We start from the raw sequence: 15,292 nt of genomic DNA on the forward strand, positions 1-15,292 counted from the left end.
ACAATGTGGTCGTACACATCATCTCTGGACTCCATTCTTAACTCTCAGTTTGCTAATCAGATTAACAATGACTAACGCATGGTAGAGGATTTCTTGGCCCGGATATCTGCTGGTTCCAACAGAAGCCTGGAAACACTAACCCTTGCCCCCAGAGTCTAAATCGTCCTCACCTCATATACTGATGGTTTCCGATATTACATTTGACCCAGTTGTGAGAGCTGTTTGATGAACTGAGCTGCATTGAACAGTTCACTGCAGCCATACAACACCTTCTTACCCTGTTTAGACTTGGTATAGTCCACCAGGTTTTGGTACTCAATATAGTTTCCTCCTCCAACAACAAACACTATGGCCTCCTGAAATGGACTCTTATACCTGGGGATGGAGCTCTCACTCTCTCTCAGCATCTTGGGGTCAAAGTAGCGATAGTCATCGGTCTCGGGATGTGACTTCAGCTCCATCAGGCTGTCCAGGATTCGTGTGACTGGGAGGTTATGCTGCTTGAGAACCAGGTTCCGTACCCCCTCCATCACAAGCTGGGAACCAGAATTCATCACTCTGGAAAACAGACCCATGGGTTTGACTCCACTGGACCATAGTTGGGTGGAGTAGCATGCATCTTTTTTGAAGGCTTTCCATTGTTTGACGTAGTTAAGAGGCGACAGGTCACATCCTGCATCCAGCAGAACCTTCTTGTACTGCTCCAAGTCAGACTCGGAGGGCTCCTGTTGTGATGTGATGTAGTAAATGAGGAACAGCCTCATCTTGTCTTCTGGTGTTCCGGCATCCGGGTCGCTGAGGATGTGCAGTAGTGGTTTATCTAAAGTAGACTTACTCATCAGCTTCTCCTCGTACTCAAAGTACACATCCAGCTTACGACTCTTGATGTGGTCCAGAACTGCTGTAGCTACATTAGTATGGAGGTCGATTAACCTCTTCCTCTCTAGAAGTTCGGGGAGAGAACCCATAGCAGAGGTGAGTTTGGCTGTGTTGTCAGACAGCATGCTGGTGATGACTCCCTCATCCTCACCCTCCAGACCCATGATGCTCTTGAGTCTTTTGACTTTGTCGTCCTGTGCTCTGTACGAGTCCAACTCCACCTGGACAGACTCCACTAACTCTGGAAACGGACTCCCTTTGTGATTCTGCCAGAACTTGTCCGCTGCCGTGAGATCAAACGTCTTCCTGTTCTTCTTCTTCGGTCTGTCGCCTGAAGAAGATGCCTCTGACCCCACCCTCTCCTCCTCTATGGTCACCCTGTTCAGGTGGACGTCCAGTACATCATGGATCAGCGCCTGATAGGTCCAGGTGTGATGAAGGGGCGTGGCCAAATCGAGGTTCCTGTCAGATAGGACAAACAGAGGTCTGTGGAAACTGAACTGTCCCGCGGCCGTACTGTCTCCGGTAAACAGCCTGTTCCTGGCGTCACAAAGGTTCTCGCGTAGCTTCTTATCAAGCTTTACAGCCACCATCTCTGCCGCGTCCCCTCTGGGACAACGGATGATTGGAACCGCGCCCAGAGTGACGAAGAAGCAGAACAGACCGTCTACAATGGTGTCCATGATCGACTCAATGATGGACCCCATGTCATTGTCCACCAAGTCTGTCCTGTTGATGGCATGGTAAGATATGAGCTCTTTGTTCTGATGACTGAGAATAAACATGTCATCTTCCAGAGTGATGAAGTTCAAATACTGGTCATACACCTTGGTAATTTGGTTCACAGCGTTCGCAGCTACGGCAGCACTAGCGATGTCCTCTAGTTTACTGCGGCTGATGGCTGAGATGAAGTTCAGATAGTAGCACGCGTACAGCTGGTTTTGCAGGTCCTGACAAATCCTCTTTATATTCTCCTCTGTTGGCATGATGAAGTAAATGGATGGGACATCTGCGATGGGCTCTTTATCTGAATGGAGCAGTAGGTGCAGTGTGATGCCCATTTCTCTGAGCTCTTTAACAGACAGTAGAGGGGAGATGATGTCCTGTCCGAACCGGTCGTAGATCAATACCTTCCATACTGGTTCGGCTATCGTGGTCTTCAGAGGGGAGTTGAAGTTCAACATGCGCCTGAGGGCAGCTGTCTGCTTCTCCCGTAGGGACAAGGCCATTTCTCCGTATCGTCCTGGAACTCAGCCCTCCGAATATCAAAGTTTATTCACGTGCAACCATCACACTGTATTATAAAGGGCTGTCCGATGTCACTACTCACAGAACACAACCATACGTGCCTAACAAGGCCGATTTGCGCAGGTGCCTTCCGGTCAAAACAGTTCTACTTCCAACGACTGCCGTTCTCTTTCCATTTGAATAAAGGCATGTTATATTCATGAATCCAACGTGGGCCGGTGAATGCACACTGTAAGATATGTGTTCTGCTGCAGAACAGCAGATCTACTTCATAATAATATTAATATCCTGCCTGGGACTAATAGCTTTGAGACAGGTATTGACAATGTTATGTGACATATCTTTTATATTAAAATTGGCTTATGGGAGGACCATGTCACCATGACTCAGCCATAACCATATAAGGAGTTCCCAATGCAGCTACACCCAAATATGGAGTGTGTTGTCTAACCTAAATGTTTCGTCAGGGCATCAGGCGCAAACAAATCAGTCAGCTCCATATATGGGCACAAAAGGGGCATGCCCATATATGGCCATATACTGATGATATCAGCGATCTCCATATATGGGCATGAAAGGGACCAGGACTGACAGATACAGAGATCTCCATATGTGGGCATATTGGTCGGATCGACGTGAGACGTAGGTATGAGGGCCGCTAGTTGATTAAATGGAAGCATTTGTCTAGCCTGAATATGGACATACTGTGGGACATAGGCGGGACATCGGCAGGATGTTCTGCACCCGTTTCTGCACTTTGCACCTTTTATGTCCATATATGGACATATTGGTTGCCCATAAATGCAGATCCTCAAACTCTCTCAAGCTGATTGGTTGAAACATTTGCCGATTTATGGAGATCCTCAAACTCTCTCAAGCTGATTGGTTGAAACACTTGAACTCTCCCAAGTTGGCGTGTCATCGATATGTCATATTACTGACGTCATAGACTGAATCATACTCTAAAATGGGTTCTGCACTAAGTGCTCTGACATCATAGACAAGGGTACTGCTTAGTACATATCGTTGCTGTAGGGCAGAAACCTCCTATCTCCATATTCTAACTCTTTTTGTGTTTATTTGTAAATTAATGCCCTACGTGATCATACTACAGCGTCACACAAAATAATAAAAAGTAGCAGATCTGCAAGCTTGTTTTGAGCTTGTAGATCTGCTACTTTTGATGCTTTTGAATTTGAATCAGTAACAGTACAGAAAGTAACAGTTTTGGACACAAATCTTCTCTTCTGGGGGTCCCTGGGACAAAACATTTTCAGATGGGGGAGTTCACGGCCAAATAAATATCATTTTGTGGGTCCTTCCTTGGCTACTACAATCTGGGTTAAGTAGTTAAATTCTGACCTCCCAATCCGTGCCCATCTATAATCTAAAATCAGAATAGCTATACTAGCCTATTCAAATGTCATCGTTTCCACTGAATGCCGAACTGACATCAATATTTCAAAAATAATAAAGGATACCAATAGAGACCTTTTACGTTTTACAAAATGTTTAGAATGCCCATTTATCATCCATGTTGAAACAATAGCTGCTATTCTGTATGTGCTGTGTTGGCATCCTGACATTTTCTTTTTGAAATGGTTAATTATCAAATTATGTGGGGAATAAGGGATATTTCACTTTCAAACATGTCTGGGGTCATTTTAACATCTACTCGGACTTTTGTGAGTATCACACACATGATTGATTCAGTATTTCGATATTTGATATTCATTTTATCAGACACGCCCCTTTCCTATACAAAACCATTGTAACTTCAAACTCCATTTTAACCATGATAGATTCATTGAAAACACACATCCTTGGTTCTAGTGATGTGGGAGAAGGCAGTGAGGGGGTCGTATTTTTTCAATTACCATTACTAAAATTGAATTTTGAGGGAAAATGGAAAAAATATGATAGAAATGTAATTTAAAAAAACACGGCCTGTCACGTATTAGAAGAACAACATCAGTCAATATCAATATCAGACAAGAGTAGATGTGCAAGACAGAGGCAAGTGTGTGTTCGCTTTAACTGTGCGTTATGTGCGAATACAATGTAATCTGTGTGCAAGGGGCCTTACTCTTACTTCAACATACTGTAAGAGTATAAATCAATACACTCACAAACAAGTACAAAAAAAAACACACATTCATTTCATTTATTCTACATTTAATATGATGAAAACAAGGCCCTGTACAATCCACCTTAGCAGTGAGTACAATAACAATTATTTTACAATTTGTACACATTAGAACATGGCGCTAAATCGGTTCCATCCATTCCAAATGCAGCTGGAGAATGAAAAAATAAAATAAAGGGGAAAGAAACGTGTCTTTTAAACCTGCACTGGGAGGAACCATTCACTCAAGGAGAGGAGAAAATCTCTGGGCTGTTGTTGATCCAACATTGCTTTATGCCAGAACAGAAAAATATAGACCAAAAAACACCATTTATAGAGCATTATGTCACTTCTTCCCCAAACCGATCCACAACAGGAGAGCATGCCGTCAACATCATCAGTCCAGACCTGGGCCGAACATCTGAATGTGGCATCAAATAGACATGAGATGCACTTGAATTGTCTTGCCAGATACTAAAAACATAAATTTGCATGATAAAACAAATCAAGCACTCATGTTAACCCTCCCCCCCATTCCCAAGAACTTAAAACCACTTTAACCCTATTTTGGGCATGTCATAAATAGGTGAAAATTGAAAGAATTCTCAAAAATAGCCGATTGACAAGTTTACAACGCATCGGCGTGGTAAGCTTATAGATCTGCTATTTGTCGTACGACAAAGTATATAGGGCTTTAGTGGTTAAAACTGCCTAATATAGGAGACCCCCATACCTTATTCTTTTTAAAAGCCCTAGGAAGACAAAAAAGGCCAAGTGTGTATGACAACCTGTACAGCCATCATGGTGCCACGAAACACAAACAGAACACATTTACATCAACATTTAAAACCAGGGATCAATTTCTAATATTTTCTTGGTCTCCTCGAAGCTGCTCACGTTCTTAGTAACATTTTGTCGTTTTCGCTCGTTCACCTTTCCCCTCCTAGAATGGAACGCCAATTAAGCTGTAACGCACTCAACTCGATTTTCTCCGAAGGCAACATTAGAAACATGAATCTGTAACAAAGCTAGATCCCCGTCCGTTCAAGCTCAACGCAGCGGAAGAAATCTAACATCGCTAGAATCCTTCCCCGCCTTTTGAATGCAACTTTTTTTTTTCTCTTTTACACATTTTCATGGAAGAAAAGTTAAGCTTCCCAGTGTATTCCCAGAATCAATGGACAAGACCATCAAGTTCTTTCAAACGCAATTGCAGTCCAAGTAAAGGCTCTCAAGTTTTTCTCTTGACTTGGTGTTAAGGGTTTATTGGAATTCACTCATCGTTTTATGCTACATAAGTGTATATTTTGCGGTCCTCCGCCGTCCGTGCCAGATATTCCCTCTCAATGAGTCCTTCAATGCGTTTCTTGATGACTACAGGACTGGGGAGGAATCGTGATTTCAACTGCTGGGTGACCTGGAGAGACAGACCAAACAACGAAGCACATCAGTACCTTTATAGTCACTCAGTTGTCATCTTCGCCATCATTCCCACCAACATTATCAACTTTTTCCAAGCTGTAGTGAGTATTATATAATTTACTATAAAATAGATTTCATTATTCTTTTTTAGATTTTTTTTCTACAGCATTTTTATTATATCGTCTGTCAGGTGGAAACCTCATATGTCCAAAACTGTTACTTTTCAGGATTCAAATTCAAAAATTGCAAAAGTAGCAGATCGACAAGCTCCAGGAAGCTCTGCGTTTCGAGCCTGCAGATCTGCTACTTTTGAGTGACGCTTTAGTCTGATCAAGTAGGGCGTTAATTTATGAAAAACAGGAGGTTTCTGCCCGACACCAACGATACATAATATAGTAGTGAGACAGGAAAGAAGTAAAGAGATGAGAGGAGACATGCATGATGAGAGACGGCAAAGTTTCTATATAGTCTGTGGGTAGAAAGGACAAATGACTGGAGCCTGTATGGCTGTCGACTGACCTCTGCTACTAATACGTTGTGCTGCATCTTCTTTCTGGACTTCATAATGCGAACGATGGCGGCTTCGATCTCATGTTTCCGGTCATCGTCCACTTTCTGCCGCGTCTCCTTCCTCTCTGGGTCCGACTCCCCCTGCTTAGCAGCCACTGAGAGACGCACAACAAAGGACACACGCGTTCAGGGTTGCCAGATCTGCTTATAATAATAAGCATTGTGAGCTTGTAGATCTGCTATTTTCAAATAGCTGATGTATATGTTAAAGTGCTCGTGTGGCCCATAGTCGCTTCTTTTGGGATGGTTTTCCTAGACCTGGTTGCTTGTTTCTCTCACAGAATCTGGCAACATTGCACGCGTTACACATTGAGAGATGACGCAAAGCGGAGAGACAGCGTAGAGCAATGGTTCCCAAACTGTGGGGGGGTGGTCCCCAAATGATTAGCTTAATTTGCAACATTGTTTTCTCACTCAACAGTAAACCAACATACAGTATAAGTGTATACAGGGGTATCTGCACATTTCTAAAGTGACAATTTAAGGACTTTTAAGACCTTTTTAACACATTGGGTGCCAGAGGTTTATTAAAATATTATACTTTGAGTGCCAGGATTTTTAACAATTTTTGAACCTTTTTCAAGTAGTCACAAAATATTTTCAGTGATCACCGTCCTCACGGTGATCCCCTCATTACACACATACAGGTCTCGTACAATCGGGGGAAAGAAATTAAAAACATTCGGTAATCCGTTCCATAGTTGCAGCCAGTTGAAAATAGTTAAATTAACATTGTAAAAAAAAAAAGTACACAGGAGCCGAGATACAGGTTTTTGAAGTCATAAGTTAACCAGGAGGTGGATTGGAGTCTAAATCTTGTAGGAGTGATATCTCCTGTTGCTGTGAAGTCAAAAAACGTATATATACGGTTTTGGCACTCAACGTTAGTATGGCCAAAACCGTATATATACGGTTTTGGCACCCAATGTGTTAACACATCGACCGCCAGAGGTTAATCTCATAATGTACTCACCAGTGCCAAGGTGTTTTTGTTGTTTTTTTGTTTTTTTCATGTCGCCATAGATCTTGTTAAAATCCTTAAGATTGAGCCGTACAAGGTCTGTTTACATCCGCGACATCCCACTGTATCTCCCAGTGAAGACCACGTGTCAAACGGGGTATCCATGTTGTAGTTAGAGCGGATTACGTTAAACAGTGAAATGCGAGGAGAAAAAACTACAGGAAGAGAACTGAGTTTCAGTTTCGTCTGTAGAACGAGAGCGGACGTGATCGTCAAAACCGGATCCCAAATAATTCTATTTCCGGTCATCAAACCGGAAACGGAAGTGGATCAAAAAAATTCCGAAAGTGAACCCGGAAGTGAATAGCGCGAAAAGACCGTGGACCGTAGGGCTACGGTCTCGGCGCTTAACAGTTGGATTTAACGGACCGTAGGACTACGTTCTTGGCGGTTAATGTGTTAATAACGCTAAAATAAAAAAATCAAACATCCAAGAAGGAGGAGGAATATATATAGGAAATATTGAGAGAGCTCGGGGAAGTGACAAGCAGTAAAAGATCTGGCCAGCTGGATATCGAACCAGGGACTGGTCAGGGCATTTTGCGCCCCATGTGATATGTGATCCAACCACTTGGCTATCGGGATCGCCCCCAATTACAGCATTTTTTTTTTTTACAGATCTCTTGCACTTCTATTTGGGACAACACCACAGTCCACCTACCTGTCTGAATCTTGACGCGGTGCAGTTTAGAGGTAAACTGGTCGTTGACTGTAAACACGTGGCCGTTCTCGATCTCCTTGGACTTTGGCTCCTTGGTGAGAACTCTCTGCGTTGGCTTCCCACAGGCCAGCGACTGCAGCGCCCGGACCAGCTCCCTCTCTGGGATGTCTGTCTCCTGCTGGATCTCCTGCGCCGTGAGGAGAAGGGGTAAAAAGGTGGTGCGAGTGATATTTGTTTTTTTTTGGTTAAAAAAGTCAATGCTCTATATTTCGATAGTAAACATTTCTATATATCGTAGCTGTCGGACAGAAACCTCCATATATATTTTTAATTAACGCCCTACTACTGTGTGTCACACAAAAGCATCAAAAGTAGCAGATCTACAAGCTTGTGGATCTGCTACTTTTACTACTTGAATTTGAGTCCTGAAAAGTAACAGCTTTGGAGGTTTCCACCTGACGGAGACAATATATAGTGTTGGTTCAGAAACAGAGGTCTCCCCGTCTCTCCAGCTTTTTAGTAAACAGAAAATACATTTTCAGGTAGGGATACCAATTTTATCCAATCAGGAAAGGAATCCCCCATATTATTGAAGCATGATTTAGACCCCCCAGGATTCCCGATGAGGAAATGACCGCTGATTTCTCGGCCGCCCGCTGATTTCTTGGCCGTCCGTGGAACACAAGGCACGGTGCAGAAAACAAGCAGAATGACGGAGAATTGTTGTAGTTTTCATCCCGGTCGCGGGCCAGGATACGGAAACGGTCGAGTGCAACGTGCGTGCATGTGCTGTGTTGTGTGGATATAGTTTTGGAAAAGGCAGGTTCTAAAGCGGATGGTGCTGATTTAAAATGGAATATGGAAGCCGGCAGGCTTTTCAAAGCAAATTCAGCAAGAGTCATAATACCGGAAGTTTGGGCATAATGGAGCGATGCACGAGTGTGTGTGTGTGTGTGTGTGTGTGTGTGTGTGTGAGTGAGTGAGTGAGTGACAGACAGACAGAGTGAGAAGGAGAGTGACTGATCCTAATGTGCCTGTCGGTTTTAAATTCTCTGCCATCTGCTCAAACGTTGCTTGATTTTTCTCTCCTACAGTATTTGCTTTTCTTTTAGTTTTTACAAGATAACTTTATTTATTTACTTATTTTCTGCCTGCACTCCCCGTGAGGCAGTAAGTAGGCTACTGTATGACACATGTAAATAAATACCCTATTAGTTGTAACCAAAAAGAGAAGCTGAAGAAGAGGGAAGACACAGAGAGAGACACACACAGACAGACAGACAGACAGAGTGCGTGTGTTTTAAAACCTTTTTTATGATAGTATGTTTTTGTTGCACTTACAATGCTGAACTTATGCTGCAAATTAAATCTGCCCAAGAGGGACAAAGAAAATGTTCATTATTTTATAACCAATAATTGTCTCAATTACTAGGTTCCACATTGTTTTAGGTGGTTGTTAATGACCACGGAATATTAAAGGGATACTTCACTTTCGGCGGGGGGAAACATTTAAAAAATATATTAAAAATAAATGAAAAAAGTAATGGAAAATTCATTAGAGTGTCCTACTAATGTGTGAGGGGGCCTTTATTTTGCCATAACTTCTTTCATTTTTTTTAAATATTTTTTTTTAATGTTTATTTTATGTGAAAGTGAAGTATCCCTTTAACTATCAAGCCGCGGAATCAAGGATTGTTCTCCGTGGAATCAGGATTGTTCTCAGCCGACTTCTTCTCTGTGTAATCATGGGGGGTCTAATTATTATCAGCTTCAATAATATTGGTATCCTGACCTGAAAATGTATTCTCTGTAGTGTAAAAAAGTGTGTTTGTTTATGGGATGCAGTGCTGTACCTCAAAGGTGGACTTGTCTCTGTTATTGAAGAGCATGAGGATGGTCATCTGGAAGGTAGAGACCTGAAGGATGTGCTTCCTGGTGTTGGAGCCTGTCACCTGGGCCCCTCCCACCCCGGACTCCGACCCGTCCTCCTGGACAGGAACAAACATGGCACACTTATACATCATGTCTTTGAACACAATACGCCAAGTGAAGGCTCTCAGCTAGCTATTGCATCTCAGTCTTTCTTTATGTGGACACTTTATTTGTTTTGGGGCGGGATACGGTGAGGACACTGTAACCTTGTGTTCTTGTTGTTTTCTGCATAGTGCAGGATAGTTGTATAGATGTATACTATTGTATACCGTTATGTTGTTCTGTAATGACTGTGCTTCTTCTTGTTTTTCTTGCCTTTGTATTGCCGTATAGGACAGTCCTTTCCTTACTCTGTACCTGTAACTCTTAACTACTGTGCTGCCTCTGGGCGACTGAAATTCCCCCACGGGATCAATAAAGGTATCCATCTATCTTCTGTTGTATCATATAAAAATTATCTAGTCTAGTCCCTTACTCAAAAGGACATACTGTAGTTCTTCCAAATCGCCAGCATTGTATGCGACGCGTAACTTAGAATAACTGAAAAGAATATAACAAACATTCAACGCTATCATTTTGTAAGGTGACATACAGAGATTGCGGTTTTGCACACGTTTGGCATTAAACATGTTGACACAGTATCAACTTAATATAATCACATGCTCATTCTTAGTTGGGTTCACAGCAGTTGTCCTGTGACATGGAGCCACCTACTGGACATGGCAATTAACAACAGCACACACAGGTCAAAATGTTATGAAACACACAAAATGCTACAAAGAATGCTGTGACCTTCTGAAGGCTGCATTGTAATGTTCCACCTGGGACCTATCCCAACATCTTAAATCGCCTTTTCAGCAATCCAAATGTAATCCAAATACAGCACACACTTTCAATTGAACAAAATATCACCCACTGTTGTTCATGGCATGATACACCGTGTAAATAGCCATGTATTTAATGCATTGGCCCATAATAGCTTTTATAATAGCTCTTGGAGGAAAGGCCAAAATTCAGTGGTTCTCAAAGTGGGGTCTGTATGTCAGAGTTAAATTAATACTGAGGATTTTTCGTGCGGGGTCTCATAAAGTCTTTTATCAAATGGGTGTCTGTGGGCATAATGCTTATCAATCTGGGGGTCCTTGAAATAAAAAAAGTTTGAAAATCACTGCCAAAATGCACCGGTGAACCTAATGTGACCTTTAAATAGCAGGAAAATACTGTACCGGGTCTTAGATCAGGATTTTGCTTTCTGCTCCTTCAAGATAGCATTGCACCAACAAAGCGCCTGACCACACCTCTTTTTAAGACCAACTAGACCAATTTTTGCTGTACTGTACGCCATTTTGCGCTGTTTTTGCGCATTTTGGGCCTGATAAGGCCCAATATGTTTGAAATTCAGCTTCATACCACTTTAAGGTGGCGCGTACCTTTTTGATTGGACCATAGAAGGTTGCATTCAGGTCTGCAGAACCCATGTGATGCTGCAGTGTGAGTTGTCTGCCGCTGTGCTTGGCAAGGTAAAATCTAAAGGGAAAGGAAGAGAATCACACTTTAAATGAACTATAAACATATTTCAGGCAGTAATTAGGCTGTGCTGCGGGAATTCAAATTCAAACAATTGCCAAAAAATATATTATATTGACTACAGGTCAGGGTTAGGGTAATCTCTCAAGAACAGATTCTGCACTGCGTGAGAATCTGTCGTGAAGGCTCGTCGTAACATGTACACACTGGGCTACAAGTGGGCGTGCCTTCAGATCAGGAAGCAGGCCGCGCTTTACCCAATCAAATGTAGTGGGCGGGATTCACATGTCCGTCGATCTTTCCCCCTCGAAACAAACCGAAACTAATTTAACAATAGCGTCCGCGGAGCAGACAAAACCACGGAAATATATTCACATTTTAACTTACTCTTTCATCATAGAAACAAGTGGGCTTATAACCAAAACGATCCATGTTCTCTGGGAGAAGTGGTGTTAGTGTTCCGTGTAGAAATATTGTTAGTGGGAATGAAAACACAAGCGCACCAACCGGAAGTGACGCGGCATAGGCATACACAAACACCGGTCTCCTTGCGCTCTGGCTCTACGTTTTCTTCCCCCCAGAGCCAACAGACATAGAACAAACAGCAGAGGGCGCTGTTTTTCATTTTCAGTTGGCGATGGGTTCCCAGATTGGGGTTAGGGTTAGGGACCAGATCATAGGTATGACCTTCTCCACTGTTATCTCCCCACCTACAGTATTCTGCACTAAATCAATAATCAATAATTCGAACAACAAAAATAGTCTCTTAACCCAGTAACTGCCAGAGGTATTTTCATATTTCTTTAGCCAGTGCCAGAGTTTTTCATTGAAAAAAAAAAAGTACTCAGGAGCCGAGATACAGAATTTTTAAGTTTTAAGTTAACAAGGAAGTGGATAGGAGTCTAGATCTTCGAAAAATCATATCTCCTTGGTCTTTGGGTGAAATTGGAAAAAGATATATAAAAAATATTAGATCTACGCGATTGGCACGTGGCGGCTTCAATAGGTTCGCGTAGATCTACGTGATTGGCAGTGAATCAGTTAAGGGGGTGAAGGTCCCTGGCACAAACACTTGTCAAATGGAGGTCTGCAGTTTATACGTATCAATTTGGGGGTCCTCGACATGAAAATGTTTGAGAACCACTGACAAAAGAAAAAACTAAGAGAAAACTAAAATTAAAAGTAATCCAGTCTTTCCTTTTGATTCCCAAAATAAAAATGCCAGTGAAATCGCGATAACTAAATTCCAGTCTTCACAAGACAAAAGATTGTGTGTGAATGATATTAAAAAGTTGTATCATGAGAGCAGAGAGACTGACCGTCTGAACACCTCAAAGGCGTGGCGTGGTGAGGGGGGAATGCTGCACTTGGGTGTGGCGGACTGCGTCGGCCAGTACCCCGTCGTCAGGACTCTCACTATCAGGTCAACGCCGCCCAATGACAACTGGGATTGGACGACACAAATCGGACACACAACCATTACATCCTCCCCATCTGGTTCATTTATCACAGATGAGACGGAAGGGCATGCCAGTGACTGACTCACCCCGGTGGTTTGTAGATGTTGCCTGAACTCGTCCATGGTAGTGTTGGAAATGCTCATGTCGCGGAACATTCCTTCCAGTTTAGAGGTGAATTGGCAGCCACACTCGGTCTGAGCATAGAGGAACAGAACAGACAGGATTATACAGGGCAAACGGTAAGTTCTCAATCATCGTACTGTCAATTTACTATGTAGACATTTAGCGGATGCTCCTGTACAGAACGACTTACAAGTATGAGATCAGAGTAAATGGCATGAACCCTAGCCAACAGACGACAGGGTAAATGGTGATGTAAATAGAGTGCAAAGAAAACAAATGAGTTCTTCAAAGAAACTAGGATATCAGGTAAAACATCAAACATTGCATTTGTCTAACATTTTTACAGCGTTGCGATGTGCTGTGAGCATGTAGATCTGCTATTTTCAAAGAATGTGTGACTATTATGAAATGCCCAGGATAGGGACGTTAGGGTTCAAGTTGTTAACAATATTGCCCTTTTCCTGTGACCTGCATTGCATTAAGAAATCCTTGTGGTCAAAGACAAGCTTGCTTCATGCCATGAAACACTAGAAAGGTGCACTCAGTAGAGTGCAGATCTCCGCCAGGAGAAGTGAAAACAGGAGTCATTTTATAATCAACACAAAAGAATTTCACTGAATTCCTGAAGGCTCACCTTGAGCTTGGAGATCATGTTCTTCTCGGAGTCGTCAGAGACACTCTTGTTGGTGAGCAGCCTGCGGGCCAGGTGCTGCTTGTAGTACCTCTCGAACACGTCCTTCTCCTGCATGAAGCGGAACAGCACCATGGCCTTGTCCAGGATGGACTCCACCTCCTGCTCCGTCAGCTGCACACATGAAACGCACCCCAGAGCGTTAACCACATGAACCCTGGCCTAGCGTCCCTATTCTGGGGCAAACATTCAGCGAAGCTCACAACACAAGCTCACAATGCGTCGCAATTGTGAGCTTGTAAATAGTCTATTTTCAGTCAAGAGATCTAGCGCCGTTTCCTAAACAATGAACACTATGTGTGAAATTATGATGTTTTAGTAATATTCATCCTGCTGTTCTACATACTGCCAACCAGGTGAAAAAAAAAATCACAGATTGAGGCTTTACCCTGTGCTTTTATGAAATACCCAAGACAATTAGGGTTTTATTGAAGATGCTTCTGAACATATTGCTAGTTTAACCACTTCAAATGCTCTAATGTTAAAAATAATAACCAACAATAGCCTATATACGTACAAGCGATGCATTGAGAGCTTGTAATTCGGCTATTTTCGGTGCGCAACATGCTTAGAAGACATGCTGGCTTCTACAGAATTCAAATCACTGAAATCAGTCAGACTGAGAACTTTAATCCATGTTGCTATGTTGGTATATGGCCAGGTATTTGTTTTGTTGATCCGTTTTTATGAAAGCCCTTAACAAGCTGCCTGGTTCCAGCACCTGAAATGCTTGTCACGCCAATTAAAAAGATAATATGTTGCAATCTCTGTTTAGCTGTTGTCCAGTGTGTTTTAGTGGTTGAAATTCCAATGTAATCATAAGTAAATAGTGCGTGACAGTTCCAAACAACAATAGCAACGTTAACATTAGCAAATATAATTGATGTTGTTTAGAAAAAGACTCACAGGAGTTATGAACTGAAATGGAAAAATCTGACTTACTGTAGTGTCAGGCTATTCAAAACCCCAGTCTACAGTAATAGGATATTATATCTTAGAGTTCAGTGTTAGACTAAATTCTGTGACTGGTTTGTGATAAACGAATCGCTGAGGGCTCCCTCTTTGGCAAAGCCCAGCTTCAGAAAACGGTTGCAATGGGATGAAGGTGTCAGGCTACTTAACACATTGGGTGCCAAAACCGTATATATACAGCAACAGGAAATATCACTCCTACAAGATTTAGACTCCAATCCACCTCCTGGTTAACTTATGACTTCAAAAACCTGTATCTCGGCTCCTGTGCACTTTTTTTTTTTACAATGTTAATTTAACTATTTTCAACTGGCTGCAACTATGGAATGGATTTCCGAATGTTTTAAATTTTTTCCCCCCGATTGTACGAGACCTGTATGTGTGTAATGAGGGGATCACCGTGAGGACGGTGATCACTGAAAATATTTTGTGACTACTTGAAAAAGGTTCAAAATGTTTAAAAAGTCCTGGCACTCAAAGTATAATATTTTAATAAACCTCTGGCACCCAATGTGTTAACAAGAGAGTCTTTCAGTAGTTATTTTTTCAGCATGGGACCCAAATCAAAAGCTTAAGGTCGTTACACACCGGCGATTATGCGAATATACGCAAAATTCGGACTCGTTCCGAATAATTAACACTTTTTTGCTCCATGGAAGCT

The 15,292-nt window shown here is 42.3% G+C and overlaps 2 protein-coding genes across 2 annotated transcripts in view; both read right to left on the reverse strand.

Annotated features, from left to right (window-relative positions):
* Positions 1–194: 194 nt before the first annotated feature.
* LOC308085927 (sec1 family domain-containing protein 1-like) lies at positions 195–2,108 on the reverse strand (the record flags this gene model as incomplete). Its single annotated transcript, XM_080429242.1, has 1 exon — positions 195–2,108. The coding sequence occupies one exon, from the start codon at positions 2,106–2,108 to the stop codon at positions 195–197; it is 1,914 nt and encodes a 637-aa protein (XP_080285368.1).
* A 2,169-nt stretch (positions 2,109–4,277) lies between these two features.
* cul3b (cullin 3b) overlaps positions 4,278–15,292 on the reverse strand; it is a 31,962-nt gene continuing 20,947 nt past the window's right edge. Inside the window, exons 9-16 of the mRNA XM_080429672.1 lie at positions 13,603–13,773; positions 12,932–13,039; positions 12,705–12,829; positions 11,289–11,385; positions 9,780–9,914; positions 7,927–8,113; positions 6,194–6,339; positions 4,278–5,669 (exon numbers count right to left, since the gene is read on the reverse strand). Of these exons, the coding sequence (XP_080285798.1) occupies positions 5,538–5,669; positions 6,194–6,339; positions 7,927–8,113; positions 9,780–9,914; positions 11,289–11,385; positions 12,705–12,829; positions 12,932–13,039; positions 13,603–13,773 (1,101 nt within the window). The 3' untranslated portion in view covers positions 4,278–5,537. The remainder of the gene's footprint in view (positions 5,670–6,193; positions 6,340–7,926; positions 8,114–9,779; positions 9,915–11,288; positions 11,386–12,704; positions 12,830–12,931; positions 13,040–13,602; positions 13,774–15,292) is intronic.

The sequence above is a fragment of the Gymnoscopelus braueri genome (genome assembly GCF_963280865.1).
Source record: "Gymnoscopelus braueri genome assembly, chromosome: 5".
Lineage (NCBI taxonomy): Eukaryota > Metazoa > Chordata > Actinopteri > Myctophiformes > Myctophidae > Gymnoscopelus > Gymnoscopelus braueri.